Source organism: Salmo salar, chromosome ssa11, assembly GCF_905237065.1.
Source record: "Salmo salar chromosome ssa11, Ssal_v3.1, whole genome shotgun sequence".
Classification (NCBI taxonomy): domain Eukaryota; kingdom Metazoa; phylum Chordata; class Actinopteri; order Salmoniformes; family Salmonidae; genus Salmo; species Salmo salar.
Window position 1 is genome coordinate 71,417,683 of NC_059452.1, and position 19,889 is coordinate 71,437,571.

The window sequence follows — 19,889 nt, forward strand, 5'->3', positions numbered from 1 at the left end:
AGTGTGATTAAGACAAATTAGATGATTGTGGACTACAGGAAAAGGAGGACCGAGCATGCCCCCATTCTCATCGACAGGGCTGTAGTGGAACAGGTTGAGAGCTTCAAGTTCCTTGGTGTCCACATCACCAACAAACTATCATGGTCCAATCACACTAAGACAATCGTGAAGAGGGCACGACAAAACCTATTCCCCCTCAGGAGTCTGAAAAGATTTGGCATGGGTGCTCAGATCCTCAAAAGGTTCTACAGCTGCACCATCGAGAGCATCCTGCCTGGTTTCATCACTGCCTGGTAGGGCAACTGCTCGGCCTCCGACCGCAAGGCACTACAGAGGGTAGTGTGTATGGCCTAGTTCATCACTGGGGCCAATCTTCCTGCCATCCAAGACCTCTATATCAGGTGGTGTCAGAGGAAGGCCCTAAAATTTGTCAAAAACTCCAGCCGCCCTAGACTGTTCTCTCTGCTACCGCACGGCAAGTGGCACCGGAGCGTGAAGTCGAGGTCCAAAAGGCTTCTTAACAGCTTCTACCCCCAAGCCATAAGACTCCTGAAGAGCTAATCAAAGGGCTACCCAAACCCCTCTTTTACGCTGCTGCTACTCGCTGTTTATAATATTTGCGTAGCCACTTTAATTCTACCTACATGTACATATTACCTTAACTGACCGGTGCCCCGCACATTGACTCTGTACCGATACCCCCTGTAAATAGCCTTGCTTGTTATTTTTCTGCTGCTGTTGAATTATTTGGTACTTTTTTCTATTTCTTATCAATTTTTTACTAAACACTTAATATATTTTTTTATCTTCTTAAAAGCATTGTTGGTTAAGGGCTTGTAACTATTTCTGCTTAAGGTCTACTCCTGTTGTATTCTGCGCATGTGACAGATAACATTTCATTTTGATTTGATTTCATAATCTGATTACATATTAACAAAGCAAGCACTCAGTTCCTATATGACAATCTTCTTTTATGTTCAATCAGTGAAGTCATTACCATGTTTATCTCTCAATACCACAAGGATGACGCATGTGAAGTTTAGTCTAGTGCTGTAGGTCAGTTATCTTTTAGTGTAGAAAGTAATCATTCTTAAGTCATTACTTAATGTAATTGAGTTAATATAATATATAGCCAAGTTATTATTACTCATTGTGTAGTTATCCCTTTTTATTTTTATATTATTTCTCGTAAGTATTTCACTGTCAGTCTACACCTGTTGTTCACAAAGCATGTCACAAATAACATTTGATTGTTTTATTTGATTTGATAAAATGTCATTATAAATGTGTGAACATGTTAAAATACTGTACATTGTTTTGTCATACCAGTGGTATACAGGTATGTTTTACCACGGCTGTCAGCCAATCAGCATTCAGGGCTCGAACCACCCAATTTATAATACTTGTTTTAGCCCAAAATGTCAGTTTACACCTCTTATAATAAAACAAATCTTGGAATCATCAGCACCTTGGTCAGCTCCTTCGCGTAGCTACCTCGCATGCGCAGTTTTGCTGTCACGACTTGTCTGCTCCAACTCCAATCCAGAGGTAAACATGGCGTTGAAGGTGTTGAAGGGAATGGTCAGCGGAGCTGTTAACGAGCTCTCATCAGCCGTTACAGGCAACAAGACGGCTGCCTCCAGGGAGCAAGTCCTGGCCGTTAAACGCGACTACATCTCCCAGCCGCGCCTGAGTGAGTTATTAGCTATCGTGCCCGGTAAACCGGAGAATAACGCAGGGACGGAGGGGCTAGCCAGACAGCCCGATAGGAGATAATGTTGCGCATTCTGCGGCAAGTGATGATGACTAGTATTCAGGGCTATCGATTGCTATTGAAACTCATTTGTATCATATGTTGCTGGGGAACATACGTTTCTCATATCATAATGAATTAAAATACATCGAATTTCACCATCACCCCCTCAAAATGTTTTGCAGCAGTTGCATGACTTGCAGCTTCTTACTATAACGGGTGTGGGCAGTGTGTGAGTAACTCTGTTCTCTGTCTGTAGCCTATAAGACAGTGTCTGGAGTGAACGGGCCTCTCGTGATTCTGGACCAGGTGAAGGTGAGAGATCACAAATTAGTACGTCTTCAAATCAACATATTGTATTAAAACACAGCCAGTCTCTGACCAGCGAGCATGTTATCCAGGTGTGATGAAATCATCCTCATGACCTTGTGTGTGACAGTTCCCCAGGTATGCAGAGATCGTCCACCTGACCCTGCCAGATGGAACCAAGAGGAGTGGCCAGGTGTTGGAGGTTACAGGGTCTAAAGCCGTGGTGCAGGTCAGTGTGTATGTGTTTGTGTGTGACTTGCCCATCACGTCTCAAAATCCTACAATGCAGAGCCCTGTGTTAACTCTCCTTTTGCATATGTGTGCATGTTTGTGGGTGTGTGTAGGTGTTTGAGGGGACATCAGGTATTGATGCTAAGAAGACCAGCTGTGAGTTTACAGGAGACATCCTACGCACCCCTGTCTCTGAAGATATGCTGGGTATGGGACTTAGGGACTGTACGTTATTTATAATGAGGGATACCTGGAGAAAATCTGACCTCTGAAGTGAGATCAGATTTTCCCCTATACCCAAAATATAAATAAAAACAAAGTGGATAGCAGAGAACATGCCTATCATTTACCCTCACTCCTAGGACAGACCCTTTGTAAGGGAGTTTTAGAAACTGTTCTTCATTTTGTAAGCATTACATGGCAACGTAGCCAGAAAGAAGGCAGACCACTGCGAACAAGGGTAGGGGTGAAAAGATCTCCATTATTATAAAAGCACTGAATGAACCTATCATCTTATTTGCGGTCCGAGAAAAAATATCCTTTTATAAACGCATTTCATACAATTCTGTCATTGTACATGACTGGAGACAAGCAGAATCTGTTTTTAATAGCACAACAGAGCATGACAACGAATAAGCGCATGCTGCAGCAACAGAGACATTTTGATGTTTTATATAGGCTATTGTTAAAAAAGAGGATAGTCTAAGTTTGGAACACTGGTACAGTTGTCTATCATCTGTAAAAAATTGAGCGCAACAGAACCAATGACAACTGAAGTATCTGATCATCATCAAAGAATTAGAGAAAAAGCAATTTGTTTATTAAAACAGCAGCCGCATATCATCAGGTATGCGCTTATAACATTTTTTCATTTGGAAAACTATAATTTTCTAATTTATTATATTTTATTCCATGATATTGTTGTTACAAAATAGATTTGTGTTCACTGTGATCCTCAAACCAGACTGGCCAAACTCATATTTCTTCAGGTGAATCCAAAAGTCACTGGATAATGACTGTATAGCATAATAAGACATTTTTTGTTTAATTACTATCTAATTCTAAGTAATTAGTAAAAAATGTATACAGCCTAAATGTCAAATTCATGGTCATGTTGTTGATGTGTTGTTGAAATGCTGAGCGCTCCTGCCAGCCTGTTGTATGTAACAAATGCTTCACAATTGATGAAAAAAAAAAATGGCATTGCGTACTAAAGCTTAGTTATAGATCGCTTTATATAATCATGTCCATACATTTTTTTTTTTTTTACATTTTCTTTAACAAAGGTCCTAATACCCTCACATACCCCCTCAATTCTAGCCCTGATTTTAACTTAGCACACCAAGCCATTCAAGTTTCAACATTTAATGACACTAGCTAGGTTTCCATGTAAAGTGTTGGTCCCATGTTTCATGAGCTGAAATAGAAGATCACAGAAATGTTCCATATAACAAAAAGCTTTTTTCTCTCAAATTTGGTGCACAAATTTGTTTACATCCTTGTTAGCGAGCCTTTCTCGTTTGCCAATATAATCCATCCACCTGACAGGTGTGGCATATCAAGATGCTGATTAACAGAATGATCATTACACAGGTGCACCTTGTGCTGGGGACAATAAAAGTGCCACTCTAAAATGTGCAGTTTTGTCACACAACACAATGCCACAGATGTCTCAAGTTTTGAGAGATCATGCAATTGACATGCTGACTGCAGGAATGTCCACCAGAACTGTTGCCAGAGAATGTAATGTTAATTTCTCTACCATTCATGTCATTTTAGAGAATTTGGCAGTACGTCCAACTGGCCTCACAACCGCAGACCACGTGTAACCACGCAAGCCTATGACCTCCACATCCGGCTTCTTCACCTGCAGGTCGTCTGAGACCAGCCACCCGGACAGCTGATGAAACTGTGGGTTTGCACAAACTGTCAGAAACCGTCTCAGGGAAGCTCATCTGCGTGCTCGTGGTCCTCACCAGGTTCTTGACCTGACTGCAGTTCGGCATCAAAACCGACTTCAGTGGGAAAAGGCTCACCTTCTATGGCCATTTGCTCGCTGGAGAAGTGTGCTCTTCACAGATGAATCCCGGTTTCAACTGTACCGTGCAGATGGCAGCGTGTATGGCGTTGTGTGGGCGAGCGGTTTTCTGATGTCAACATTGTGAACAGAGTGCCCCGTTGTGGTGGTGGTGGGGTTATGGTATGGGCAGGCATAAGCTACAGACAACGAAAGACAACTGCATTTTATCAATGGCAATTTGAATGCAAAGAGATACCGTGATGAGATCCTGAGGTCCATTGTTGTGCCATTCATCTGCCGCCATCACCTCATGTTTCAGCATGATAAGGCATGGCCCCATGTCTCAAGGATCTACACACAATTCCTGGAAGCTGAAAATGTCCCAGTTCTTCCATGGGCTGCATACTCACCAGACATGTCACCCATTGAGCATGTTTGGGATGCTCTGGATCGACGTGTACAATAGTGTGTTCCAGTTCTCACCAATATCCAGCAACTTCGCACAGCTATTTTAAGAGGAGAGGGACAACATTCCACAGGCCACAGTCAACAGCCTGATCAACTCTATGTGAAGGAGATGTGTTGCGCTGCATGAGTCAAATGGTGTCCACCGGATACTGACTGGTTTTCTGATCCACGTCCCAACCTTTTTTTAAGGTATCTGTAACCAACAGACGCATATCTGTATTCCCGGTCATGTGAAATCCATAGATTAGGGCCTAATGAATTTATTTCAATTGACGGATTTCCTCATATGAACTTTAACTCGGGCCTACCATAGGGCGGCGCACAATTGGCCCAGCGTCGTCCGGGTAAGGGGATGGTTTGACAGGGGGGGCTTTACTTGGCTCATCGTGCTCTCGCGACTCCTTGTGGCGGGCCTGGCGCCTGCAGGCTGACCTCGGTCATCAGTTGAACAGTGTTTCCTCCGACACATTGGTGCGGCTGGCTTCCGGGTTAAGCGGGCGGGTGTTAAGAAGCGTGGTTAGGCGGGTCATGTTTCGGAGGACGCATGACTCAACCTTCACCTCCTGAGCCCGTTGGGGAGTTGCAGCGATGAGACAAGATCGAAATTGGGGGGGAAAGGGGGTAAAATACAAACAAACAAAAAAAATCTGTAAAATCTTTGAAAATGTTGCATGTTGCGTTTATATTTTTGTTAATTGAAAATATTAGCATTTCCCCACCAGTGGTATGTTTCCACCAATGGACTTGTTGCGGATAAATATCAATGCTTGATGACGTATAGTGCCTTTGGAAAGTATTCAGACTCCCTGACTTTTTTCAAATTTTGTTAGGTTACAGCCTTATTCTAAAATTGATTGAATAGTTTTTTTTCCTCTTATCAATCTACACACAATGCCCCATAATGACTAAGCAAAAGCAGTTTTTTTATTTATTTATGCAAATGTATAAAAAATAAATACAACTGAAATATTACATTTACATAAGTATTCAGACCATTTACTCAGTACTTTGTTGAAGCACCTTTGGCAGCGATTACAGCCTGAAGTCTTCTTGGGTTTGACTCTACAAGCTTGACACACCTGTATTTCGGGAGTTTCTCCCATTCTTCACTGCAGATCCTCTCAAGCTCTGTCAGGTTGTATGGGGAGCGTTGCTGCACAGCTATTTTCAGAGACTTGTCCCGAAGCCACTCCTGCGTTGTCTTGGCAGTGTGCTTAGGATTGTTGTCCTGTTGGAAGGTGAACTGGAAGGCCCCAGTCTGAGGTCCTGAGAGCTCTGGAGCAGGTTTTCATCAAGGATCTCTCTGTGCTCCATTCATCTTTGCCTTGATCCTGACTAGTCTCCCAGGCCCATGCCACTGAAAACATCCCCACAGCATGATTCTGTCACCACCATGCTTCACCTCAGGGATGGTGCCAGGTTTCCTCCAGACATGACGCTTGGCATTCAGGCCAAAGAGTTCAATCTTGGTTTCATTAGAGCAGAGAATCTTGTTTCTCATGGTCTGAGAGTCCTGTAGGTGCCTTTTGGCAAACTCCAAGAGGGCTGTCATGTGCCTTTTACTGAGGAGTGGCTTCCATCTGGCCACTCTACCATAAAGGCCTGATTGGTGGTGTGCTGCAGAGATGGTTGTCATTCTGGAAGGTTCTCCCATCTCCACAGATTAACTCTCTCGCTCTGTCAGAGTGACCATCGGGTTCTTGGTCACCTCCCTGACCATGGCCCTTCTCTCCCAATTGCTCAGTTTGGCCGGGCAGCCAGCTCTAGGAAGAGTCTTGGTGGCTGCAAACTTCTTGATGATGGAGGCCACTGTGTTTTTGGGGACCTTGAATGCTGCCGAAATTTTTTGGATACCCTTCCACAGATATGTGCCTTGACACAAACCTGTCCCGGTGCTCTACGGACAATTCCTTCAACCTCATGACTTGGTTTTTGCTCTGTGGGACCTATTACAGGTGTGTGCATTTCCAAATCATGTCCAATCATTTGAATTTAGCACAGGTGGACTGCAATCAGGTTGTAGAAACATCTCAAGGATGATCAGTGGAAACAGGATGCACCTGAGCTCAATTTCAAGTCTCATAGAAAGGGTCTGAATACTTATGTAAATAAGGTATTTCTGTTAAAAAATATTTATACATTTGCAAAAATATCTAATAAGCTGTTTTCGCTTTGTCATTATGGGGTATTGTGTGTAGAGCGCTGAGGATTTTTATTTATTTACTCAATTTTAGAACAAGGCTATAACGTAACAAAAAGTCAAGGGGTCTGAATACTTTCCAAAGGCACTGTAGTGCACACAAAATCTACTTTTTTGTAAAGAAACTAAAGTTCAATGTGTTTCCATCACATTTTATACTCTACTTATTGTTTGGTCACAAACTGTTGCATCAAATAGTAAATGTGTCTAATCTGGTCTTGGCACCTGCACACTAGCCAACAGCTTGCAGATACCTGCATGTAGCTGTGCGGGTTGTCTAGTCTACATGATGATATTATTATGGATGAGCAGGAATTGGCTGCCAAAATCTATGGATAGTAGACTATAATTGTGTCTGTCAAACAGGTAGTCCTACCTCTTATTTCTTGAATAGGAAGAAATGGGCTCCAACACGAAACCCTCTTGTTGTTAGTAGCCTAAAATCATATTAAAATGAAAGAATTTGGCCTTCTGGAATTAGCCTACTGTCAGCATCCATTGCTTGTCCATCTCCACGGCTGCCACCTCATAGTAATGTACAATAAGTGATGTAAATTACTCGAATATGGCTCATTGTGAGATCAATAACGCTAATAAATAGTTTCACTATGGGCAATGAAACATATTGTTTTTTTTATTAAAATCTATTGTAGTAGTAGCTAACTTACCTCCGGTCCTCCTCCTCGTCTTTGCTTTCAAACTGAACATTTTGGACAAATACAACATTATTTCCTGGAAGAAGCCTTTGACTCTCGTCCTGAATTGCCACCGGTGCACAGCACAGCCATTGGTTTGGCAGCACAAAAGGGGTTTGCATCAGCAAGAACAGGGCAGGCCAGGGCTTATGATTGGCATAGCCTATCCATTGCGGTGTGTAATGCAGTGTAGCCTAGTGTTATATACACCATCCCAGTGCTTCTCCCAGCATGCTCTTTGTATAGCCTTAGCCTACGGTATAGGCTCTGGATCATTTGATTGAGACCACACTAGGCACACTTGATATTGCAGAGAATCACCTATGAGGGGCAGCATCGGGCACACATCGAGTTATAATAAGCAACTAATTCTCAAACACTGAGCAATACGACATTTAAACGATTACAAATGACATGACCCTCCCCTGAACTAAATGAAAAAATACTAAGCTCTCCCCCTGACTGAAATTGAAAAAAAGCATGACTCTCCCCCATTTTCCTCCGGGTAACAATTGTGTAATTTCGACCTCTCCCTCACTGTAAATGTTTTGTTGTTGTTGTGTACTCATGAACAGTCAATCTGAATCTGTGTGTGTTGGTGTGCATGCCTGTGCGTGTGTATGCGCATTTCTGTTTGCAGGTCGCGTGTTTAATGGATCAGGCAAGCCTATCGACAAAGGCCCCACAGTGATGGCAGAAGACTACCTGGACATCATGGGTACACGTCTAGAGTTATAGAATGAGAGATGAATATAAAGATAGAGAGTATTGTTCCTTTTTTGAGGAGATGATAATGTGTGTGTGGACGTGCGCGTGTGTCCAGGCCAGCCTATCAACCCTCAGTGTCGTATCTACCCGGAGGAGATGATCCAGACAGGGATCTCTGCTATAGATGGCATGAACAGCATCGCTAGGGGGCAGAAAATACCCATCTTCTCTGCTGCAGGACTGCCACACAACGAGGTACGCACGCACGCTCGCACACACAAACACACACACACTCACTACCTCCGTTAACCCCCATCCTCAGCATTAAGAGCCGTGTGAATGCCCTGGCAATTTCTGTGAAGGTATTGAAGTAGCACATCCATAGGGTCTAGTGCTGATTAAACCCACTAATTAAATTGATTCATTAATTTGTATCATTTTCTTTTAATTAGTTCAGTTTGATTAAATGGGAAATGAGCTTTGAGGCTCTCCTCCAAGGAAGGATACAGTTGTTTTTTCATATCCTGCAGCGTGTTTCTTTCATTCGCCCCATCTCTTCTCCTCTGTCTTCCCCCCCCTCTCTCTCTCTCTCTCTCTCTCTCTCTCTCTCTCTCTCTCTCTCTCTCTCTCTCTCTCTCTCTCTCTCTCTTTGTAGATAGCGGCTCAGATCTGTCGTCAGGCAGGCCTGGTGAGGAAGTCTAAAGATGTGATGGACTACAGTGATGACAACTTCGCTATCGTCTTCGCCGCAATGGGGGTGAGACACATACACGCATGCGCACATGGTTACACACACGTGGCCACTTAAAGGGCCAATCCGTAAAGGGCCAAAAGCTGAGGGATAGGCCTGGAGAAATGTATCCACTCTCAAATTCATAGACAGAGTAATGGATTCAAGGACTGACCATCCATGATATCACATGTATAGTTTATAGCATGTTTTGAGGCTATTCAGTGTTTGTTTAAATTTACAATGTGTACAAACATTAGAGTCAAACAAGCTTATATTTGTTGTTCTGACAGGATGTGACAGTTGAACTAAGCTCATGAGGCATTTATAAGTTATATTCTTCCAGAAACAATGGATACATATTGCACATTTCTAAGTTTAAAAAAAAGTATGTAACAACTGCAGATTGACCCTTTAAAGCAACGGTTCCCAAAGTAGGGGTTGTGACCCCGGGAGAATTTCCAACCCTGCGCCAAAAATGTTTTTATTAATATACAGTACCACCTTCTCATTCAAGGGTTTTTCTTTATTTTTACTATTGATAGTGAAGACATCAAAACTATGAAATAACACACATGGAATCATGTAGTAATCTTCTGTATACCACCCCTACCTTGTCACAGCACAACTGATTGGCTCAAACACATTAAGAAGGAAAGACATTTTAGTCATTTAGCACAAATTAACTTTTAACAATGCAGACCTGTTAATTGAAATGCATTCCAGGTGACTACCTCATGAAGCTGGTTGAGAGAATGCCAAGTGTGTGTAAATATGTCATAAAGGCAAAGGGTGGCTACTTTGAAGAATCTCAAATATAAAATATGTTTTGATTTGTTTAACACTTTTTTTTGTTACTACGTGATTCCATATGTGTTATTTCATAGTTTTGATGTCTTCACTATCATTCTACAATGTAGAAAATTTTGCAAGTCAATGTATAAAATAGTAAAATAAAGAAAAACCCTTGAATGAGTAGGTGTTTCCAAACTGTTGACTGGGACTGTATATATCGTCTTTATCTCAAAATCATTGTAATGTGATTGACCTTAAAAATCTGAATGAAAGTTAGATGCTGTGACACCCTGTGGAGATTGGGCCTGAGTGATTACTGTTACTATTACTGTAAACTTGGTATTGTTTAAACTTGAAATGAAGGTCAGTTGTTCTCTCTCTCATCCTGTATCCTGTCCATTTGAACGTTATATGATCAATTCAAATTTTCTAGGACTCTGGCCTTGTAGGCATCTCTTTGTTCATGCTTTGTCTTGTAACTTAAGTTGTATGCCTTGTGAATCCATTTGTTTTGCAAAGTAATGAAATGATGCTTGCCTTGATATTCACTTCTCATAATGTTTATTATAATGTTAAAGGGAGTCAGATAAAGATAACAATTTGATTAGGCTAATTGCATAGTCTTATTACGAGTCGCATGTGAGATACACTATATATACAGAAGTATGTGGACACCCCTTCAAATTAGTGGATTCGGCTATTTCAGCCACACCCATTGCTAACAGGTGTATAAAATCGACCACACAGCCATGCAATCTCCATAGACAAACATTGGCAGTAGAATGTGAGCTCAGTGACTTTCAATGTGGCATGGTCATAGGATGCCACCTTTCCAACAAGTCAGTTCGTAAAATTTCTGCCCTTCTAGAGCTGCCCCGGTGAACTGTAAGTGCTGTTATTGTGAAGTGGAAACATCTAGGAGCAAAAATGGCTCAGCCGCGAAGTGGTAGGCCACACAAGTTCACAGAATGGGGACGCCAAGTGCTGAAGTACGTAGTGCGTAAAAATCTCTGTCCTCGGTTGCAACATTCACTACTAAGTTCCAAACTGCCTCTGAAAGCAACGTCAGTACAATAATTGTTCGTCGGGTGCTTCATGAATTGGATATCCATGGCTGAGTAGCCGCACACAAGCCTAAGATCACCATGCGCAATGCCAAGCGTCGGCTGGAGTGGTGTAAAGTTTACCGCTATTGGACTCTGGAGCAGTGGAAAAGCGTTCTCTGGAGTGATGAATCACGATTCCCCATCTGGCAGTCGGACAGACTTTTCTGGGTTTGGCGGATGCCAGGAGAACGCTACCTGCCCCAATTCATAGTGCAACTGTAAAGTTTGGTGGAGGAGGAATAATGGTTTTCATGGTTCGGGCTCGGCCCCTTAGTTCCAGTGAAGGGAAATCTTAACGCTACAGCATGCAATGACATTTTAGACAATTCTGTGCTTCCATCTTTGTGGCAACAGTTTGGGGAAGGCCCTTTCCTGTTTCAGCCAGACAATGCCCCCGTGCACAAACCGAGATCCATGCAGAAATTGTCTGTCGAGATCGGTGTGGAAGAACTTGACTGACCTGCACAGAGCCCTGACTGCGAGCCAGGCCTAATTGTCCAACATCAGTGTCCGACCTCAATAATGCTCTTGTGGCTGAATGGAAGCAAGTCCCAGCAGCAATGTTCCAACATCTAGTTGAAAGCCTTCCCAGAAGAGTGGAGGCTGTTATAGCAGCAAAGGGGGACCAACTGCATATTAATACTCATGATTTTGGAATGAGATGTTCGACGAGCTGGTGTCCACATACTTTTGTTGATGTAGTGTATACATAATATACACATATCAAATATTACCCCACTACAGGGTGACCGCTTTGTTATTATTTCAATGAAGGATTCCAGCTTTCACCTTTGACCTCTAACACTTGACCCCAGGTCAACATGGAGACAGCTCGGTTCTTCAAGTCAGACTTTGAGGAGAATGGTTCCATGGACAACGTCTGTCTGTTCCTCAACCTGGCCAACGACCCCACGTAGGTCACTTCTAACCTTTAACCTCTACCCTCATCTCACCTGCTCCTCAACCTGTCCAATTAACCTTCATTGCAGGGTTTTTGTTAGCTGGTAATTGCCTGTTTTCGGGCAATATATTTTTTGTTGTAGCTGATAAATAGAATTGTTGCCAGCCAAATTGACCGGGAGAAAAAACAATCCCATTGAAAAGTATTATTTTTATGAATTGATGGAAATATCAGTTGATGTAAATACAGTTGACTAGCATGCTTATTGGCTTATAGGTTAATTAGCTAGTGGAATAATTGGGGCGTGTGCATTTTCGTTAGTCGTCATGTATCTTATTTATCACACGTCACGGCATATAGAGCTAATTTTGAGGGGAATATCACCAGTCGGACAGCGGTAGAGCTGCTGCTGCTGCAGCTCCTCAGCTAGTTGCTGATGGAGTGAAACGTGCTATTATAAGCCCAGTCATTGCGCAACAATTCTAAAGGTAATTGCGTTTTGATGTCCATGATTAAAAAGAGCTATAATCTTTTTTTCTCAACTCGTAATTGAAGCGTGCCTCCCATTTGCCATTCAGTGCATAGGCAACAGTAGGCAGGGTATCCAACTAGCTCTCACAGTGCATAGGCAACAGTAGGCAGGGTATCCAACTAGCTCTCACAGTGTCACTTCAGAAGTGGAGTTCATCCGTGTTTCTCAAATTTCGAAGTTGCTGCACTTTTTTAAGTGTTGAAGGTTGTTTAGGCATTAACTCTGAATTTTTAAGGTAAGGGTTTAAAGTTTGGGTTCAGCTTAAAACAAAAAAACAAAAATAGCTTTGTTTCGCAGGATTTGAACTTGCAACATTTGGAATCAGGTGCAGATGTTTACACACGTCCACAATGCCCGAGCCAAACTGAAACCTACTTGAAGGTAACAGTGCTCGCTGTTGCCCCTAAGTCAACAGACATAGATGAACGTCGAATACTGACTTGTGTCATTGGTGACCTGGCTGGGGTATCAGTGTCTCACACACCACCACGCATTTTGAAAACATATGCTTAATTGTTTGAAACCTGAACTTTTTATTTCATATTATGAGGCATGTCTTACCTTGCTTCAAATTATCCTAGGCAAAATCTGACCCTAGAAACGTGGAGGCAGTTGTTTTATAAAGACTTCCTCATATGCCATTGAAACCAGAATTTCTTTCCTGTTCTATTGGTTTTCACATCAACTTTCTTTTGTAGTCCAGAAGCCAAAGGCACAATCCTAGTCATATTAGCAACCCATCCTCGTTGTTGCATCTTTATAGTCCCCGTCTTTCCAAGTTTCCAACAGAGATTTTAATCTCCGTCACATCATGGAACCTATATTATCAGGTGCAGGTAGCCTAGTGGTTAAGAGCATTGAGCCAGTAACTGAAAGGTCGCTGGTTCGAATCCCCGAGCTGTCCAGGTGAAAAATCTGCTGATGTGCCCTTGACGAAGGTATTTAACACTCATTTCTCCTGGATATGAGCGTCGGCTGAATGGTGTTTTCCTGCTAATTGCATTTTGGAAAATGTTTGAAAATGTCGTTTTATTGGCTGCTTCATTACAGGAGTTGCGTGTTCTGTTAACCTTTATTTAACTAGGCAAGTCAGTTAAGAAATGACGTTCTACGCCGGCCAAACCCGGACAACACTGGACCAATTGTGCGCGGCCCTATGGGACTCCCAATCAAGGCCGGTTGTGATACAGCCTGGATTCGAACCAGGGTGTCTGTAGTGAAGCCTCTAGCGCTGATATGCAGTGCCTTAGACTGCTGCGCCACTCAGGAGTCCAATGTTAAGATGAACTACCATAATGTAAATGTGATTCCTGTCATTCTGAGCACTGGGGGTGGACACCCTAATTCATGGGTCGGCAACAGGCAAAAAAAATAAAATAAATTGACTGTATAATCACCAGGAATTCATCTGAAAATTTGTTTCATTTTGGAAATCTGTTCCCAAGTATTCCCACGAATAAAAAAGATACATATGTCATTGTGTCTCAATGTAATCAAGGTATGAAATGTTTTTTATTTTCAAATACAATCTATTTTTGGGCCTAGTTTTGGTCAATTTGCAGTGTACAAATGATCATAATTATGTTTCGCCCCCAACCATCTCTTCCGGAGAAAATCGGCCCGCTGCAGAATATAGTTCCCTACCCCTGCCCTAATGGGTTACTCACCCTATGCATATGGGTCCGGTAAATTTCTCAAATGGCCAGTAAATTAAAATCTGCCCTGTCACGTTGTCTGGCGCCACATTTTCCTAACGGAAACCATGCTTCACTGTTGACCTCTCACCTCTTGCCTTGAAGAACTTACCCTCTCCCCGTCTCTCTGCAGTATAGAGCGTATCATCACGCCCCGCCTAGCTCTGACATCAGCAGAGTATCTGGCTTATCAGTGTGAGAAGCACGTCCTTGTCATCCTGACTGACATGAGCTCCTACGCAGAGGCGCTACGAGAGGTATCACACACACACACACACACACACACACACACACACACACACACACACACACACACACACACACACACACACACACACACACACACACACACACACACGCTGAGGTGCTACGACATCGCCACAGCAAACATCAACATTATTACACATTAAATCAATGATAACGAGTAAATGTCATCCCCCCACCTCTCAGGTCTCAGCGGCCAGAGAGGAGGTCCCAGGTCGTCGTGGTTTCCCAGGCTACATGTACACTGACCTTGCCACCATCTACGAGAGAGCTGGTCGGGTGGAGGGACGCAACGGCTCTATCACCCAGATCCCTATACTAACTATGCCCAACGATGGTATGTTTATCACCCAGATCCCTTTACTCACTATGCCCAACGATGGTATGTTTATCACCCAGATCCCTTTACTCACTATGCCCAACGATGGTATGTTTATCACCCAGATCCCTTTACTCACTATGCCCAACGATGGTATGTTTATCACCCAGATCCCTTTACTCACTATGCCCAATGATGGTATGTTTATCACCCAGATCCCTATACTAACTATGCCCAACGATGGTATGTTTATCACCCAGATCCCTTTACTCACTATGCCCAACGATGGTATGTTTATCACCCAGATCCCTTTACTCACTATGCCCAACGATGGTATGTTTATCACCCAGATCCCTATACTCACTATACCCAACAATGATATGTCGATCACCCATATCCCTTTACCCAAGGGTGGTACTATACGCACATGTATTGCTTAACTGACTGCTCAAATATGGACGGTCTTTTACTTTCTTCCTCTCTCTCAAGTGATGTTGTGATGTTCTGACTCTCTCCCTCTTTACCTGTCTCTCTCTCTCTCTCTCTCTCTCTCTCTCTCTCAGACATCACTCACCCAATCCCTGATCTGACAGGGTACATCACTGAGGGACAAATCTACGTGGACAGACAGCTGCACAACAGACAGGTGACACCACAGAGACACACACAGCAATGTGGCTGTTACCTTCAAAAGCGCCTCTGGGCATTGGCAGGATTCGAGTGTCTGGCAAATCGATTCTCTCAAGTGATGTTGTGATGTTTCCGACTCTCTCCCTCTTTACTCCTTGCTCTCTCTCTCTCTCTCTCTAGATCTATCCTCCCATCAATGTTCTGCCATCACTGTCTCGTCTGATGAAGTCAGCCATCGGAGAGGGGATGACACGCAAAGACCACTCTGATGTCTCCAACCAGCTGGTATACATACATACATACACACACACACTGCTCAACAACATTAGACAATTCTGCTAAAAAACATCTGTGATTGTGTGTGTGTGTAGTATGCGTGTTATGCTATAGGTAAGGACGTCCAGGCGATGAAGGCTGTGGTAGGAGAGGAGGCCCTGACGCCTGATGATCTTCTCTACCTGGAGTTCCTACAGAAGTTTGAGAAGAACTTCATCGCCCAGGGTACACTGGGGCATAGGGGGGAGCGGACAGGAGGACTGTGTGTGTGTGTGCCTGCCTGCCTGCGTGCGTGCGTGTTTGAGTGAGTGCGCAAGTGTGTAATCTCTCTCTCTCTCTCTCTGCTCCAGGAGCCTATGAGAACAGGACTGTGTTTGAGACACTGGATATCGGCTGGCAGCTGATGAGAATCTTCCCCAAAGAGATGCTGAAAAGAATCCCTCAGAGCACCCTGGCAGAGTTCTACCCCCGCTTGAAGTAATGATGATAACATAGGGATGCATAGTGACACACACACACACACACACACACACACACACACACACACACCCCTTCCCTCCTGCTCGGTCTCTTTGTAATGGTGTTGCTGTAACATTGCCAGTAGCTTCTGTACGGTACGCATTATCATAGGCTAGTACTGATACTGTCACACACAGAGACAACCCCTTACCCTAACAGATCAACCTGTAGACGTAGAAGATGCACATGATGGAGACAGTGAGGTTCTATCTGACCAGCAGAGCCAAATAGCCTGGTAATATGGTCGGGGATTTTCCCTGGTCAGATCACATGATCATGAAAATCTCCTGGCCTTGGCTGTTAGATGTATAGGATGGATGGAAGGATAGATGGATGAATGGTGAATGGTCTGTTATAAGTCAGAGGGATGGTATAAGGTATTTTTAACAGGATGTGTAGGTGTACTGTAGGTGTACTGTAGGTGTACTGTAGGTGTAGACTAGTGAATATGCAGTGATGATGCATGTGTATGAAAGATGGGATCAAACCCAACAGCCTATTTCACTCACAATTGATTGTTTACGTTTCTAATGGTCTTTTGTTATGACCAGTAAGTTGCCTGTGTGTTGCTGCTAGTATCTTTTACATAGATCAGTGCCGTTTCTGCGCCGAGTTAACCCAAAAGCTCCCTTAATTCATTGAACTAAAGCCAGAGATACAACACACAAACTGCCTGTTGTTATTATTGCCTGTTCACTGAGTGCACAAACATTAAGAGCGTCTTCCTAATATTGAGTTGCACCCCCTTTTGCCATCAGAACAGCCTCAATTCGTCAGGGCATGGACTACAAGGTGTCGAAAGCGTTCCACAGGGATGCTGGCCCATGTTGACTCCAATGCTTTCCACATTTGTGTCAAGTTGTCTGGATGTCCTTTGGGTGGTTGACCATTCTTGATACACACGAGGAACTGTTGAGCATGAAAAACCCAGCAGCGTTGCAGTTCGTTAAACACTCAAACCGGTGCTCCTGGCAATTACTACCATACCCCGTTCAAAGTCACTTAAATCTTGTGTCTTGCTCATTCACCCTCTGAATGTCCATTGTCTCAAGACTTAAGAATCCTTCTTTAACCTGTCTCTTCCCCTTCATCTACACTGATTGAAGTTGATTTAACAAGTGACATCAATAAGGGATCATAGCTTTCACCTGGATTCACCTGGTCAGTCTATGTCATGGAAAGAGCAGGTGTTTGTAATGTTTTGTACACTCAGTGTATATGTGTCTATATATTTCTCTCTATAGTTCTCTATTGTAGCTGTTCCGTCGACACGCACACTTTGGTTTAGCGATGACAATGTTGTTATTTACAGTGAAGACTTCTAGAGCAGATGGATGTACTGTATTTATGTATGTGTGCCTCTATATCTTTTGGTAAATGTTCTGCTTCGGGATTTATGGTTAGTGTAGTTTTGGTCTAAATGCATGCATGACTGCTCAGCTTTTTGGAGTGTGTCTGTGCAATAAAGGAATACACGCTGCTCCCACTCTCTTCTGTGGTTCCTTGCTTTTTAAGGACGCTGCCACACAGACTTTTGGCATCCGGAAATTACAGATTGACCCAATGGTTTTTCAATGGATGTTATCCGTTGATGGATGATGGACAACAGAGATGATTGCCCGACAGAAAACGTGCACATTGTCCGTTTTTATTTATGAAACTCGTCCGGAAAGAGTTTAACTTTTGACGGACAAAATGAATGCGTCATGCAATTTCGTACGTCTTCATGCGTCTCTTTGTGGCCGTGGCCTTGCACATGCAGCGCGCACACACACACACACACACACACACACACACACACACACACACACACACACACACACACACACACACACACACACACACACACACACACACACACACACACACACACACACACACACACAGTTGCGGAGACGGACAGTCCTCTGTGTGATAGCAGATGCAGTACAGTAAAAGGCCACAGGGTGGTGCTGTTGAACTGTGTACTAATGAACGCAATAAACTGCTCCCCTCTCTTCAATCAGTGAACCTACCGTAGGCCTACACCTAATAGGTAGATTGTAAGTAATGACAGTTGCTCTCTACTGAACACATGCTGAGAAGCTGATTTGTTCTTCAGTCCCACTGAGTACAGACAGGATTTAAGGTTAGTGTTTAGGAAGGGAGCGAGGAGAGAAGGGGGAGCGAGAGAGGAGAGGAGATGTGTGTGCATGACATGCCCTGTAGGCAGAGGGCTGTGTGTTCTACTGTGTCCTCATGCACACAGACAGTTTGTTCTCTCTCGACTCTCTTCTGGCCTTCAAACAGATAATGAACCTAATCTCTCCCTCGCTCTCTCTCTCCTCCCTCCTATGCCAGACTCACACCTTCGCTAAACACCTCTCTGTGGGGCGGAAATGGGCTGTATTCTCCCTGGTGAGGACAGGTGTGAATTTTCTTGTGTCTTTGTGTGTGCATGTGTGCACACACACATGCGCGTGTGTAGGGGGGGTCAGTCGAGTCCTACAGGGAGCTGAATCACTGGATGTGAATCAGCCATACAAGCCGAGCAGAAGAAACACACACACACACACACACACACACACACACACACACACACACACACACACACACAGCTTGGTACAAGGGAAGGTCTTTGCGTGGGGTGGCATTTTTAGAGGGCATGTGTGTTTATCATTCCTCAAAGCCTCAGTGTGTCTGCCATGATGACACACACTGTCACATCTCATAGATCACACACCTGTGTGTGAGCAGTTTTATTATGCTGAGTGTCACATGCTGTGAGCTTCTCCTCCGTTCTGTCACTTGTATCTTTCTATTAATCAGACGTATGTGTTTGTGTGGGGTGTGTGTGTGTGTGTATCAATACGTGTTTTGCTGGGTAAACAAACATATGGTTTCTCTTCTCCCCACGCATTGGAATTATTCATGAGCTGTCTGTATGCGATCACAGTCAGATAACACACATAATTGAAGTAATGACGATAGCATAAGGACGTGTGCTGAAGGACACACACACACACGCGCGCACACACACACAAACACCACTAAAATGGCCTGTATCCAGGCAACTGTGAGAGAGCAATAGAGTGTGAATGGTAATAGTCAGAGGACTATTATTATGTATTTAATCGATATTTAATTGAGCCAACCTTAACCCTTTTCACAGTCTCTATGGGCTTTTTATTGTATCGAAAGGGACACACAATGTGCTGCACAAGAATAGAGGAGGGCGGAGGAGAGGAAATGAGAGCAGAGGAGAGTAGATGAAAGAGGGAAGGAGAGGACAGGAGAGTAAATTAAATATGAGGAGAGGGGAGGAGAGGACACGAAAGGAGAGGAGAGGACAGGAGAGGAGGCACGAGAGGAGTGAAAACAAGAGAAGAGGTGAGAGTCTAAAACAATGCCAATTGTTTTAGATCGATTTTACCTTATGATCGCTGGAGAAACCAGTCATATGGCAGCAAACTGAAGAATATCAACATATCACCTTTTCCACCTTGTACAGTGTAAAACATTTCCTGTAGCCAGTAGGTTACTGTACATATAGTATACAGTAATATACGGGCAACACAGAAGCCAGTAAATTACTGTAGATGTACAGGACCTTTACTGTGACACTTTGCAGGATATTACCGGAACACCTGACTACAGCAACATGCTGTATTTTTTATTTATTTACAGCACATTACTGGAAGCACAGTGGGTTAGTAAACTGTTTCAGATTTACAGTGCAGGTAGCTAGTGCCATCGACGG

The 19,889-nt window shown here is 43.5% G+C and overlaps 1 protein-coding gene across 1 annotated transcript; it reads left to right on the plus strand.

Moving 5' to 3' along the window:
* Window positions 1-1,396: 1,396 nt before the first annotated feature.
* Window positions 1,397-17,630, plus strand: LOC106563054 (V-type proton ATPase subunit B, brain isoform). Its single transcript, XM_045689906.1, has 14 exons — window positions 1,397-1,693; window positions 2,013-2,068; window positions 2,193-2,291; window positions 2,407-2,500; window positions 8,317-8,394; window positions 8,500-8,639; window positions 9,040-9,141; window positions 11,831-11,928; window positions 14,276-14,399; window positions 14,593-14,743; window positions 15,289-15,371; window positions 15,536-15,640; window positions 15,727-15,856; window positions 15,982-17,630. Exons 1-14 carry the CDS (start codon window positions 1,555-1,557, stop codon window positions 16,110-16,112), a joined length of 1,530 nt encoding a protein of 509 aa, XP_045545862.1. The 5' UTR covers window positions 1,397-1,554; the 3' UTR covers window positions 16,113-17,630.
* The last annotated feature ends 2,259 nt before the right edge of the window (window positions 17,631-19,889 follow it).

Coding starts and splice junctions, on each gene's coding strand:
- LOC106563054 (XM_045689906.1), top strand. CDS start 1,555: ATGGCGTTGAAGGTGTTGAAGGGAATGGTCAGCGGAGCTGTTAACGAG. Junction 15,372..15,535: donor GACAGCTGCACAACAGACAG/GTGACACCACAG, acceptor CTCTCTCTCTAG/ATCTATCCTCCCATCAATGT. Junction 15,857..15,981: donor GAAGAACTTCATCGCCCAGG/GTACACTGGGGC, acceptor TCTCTGCTCCAG/GAGCCTATGAGAACAGGACT.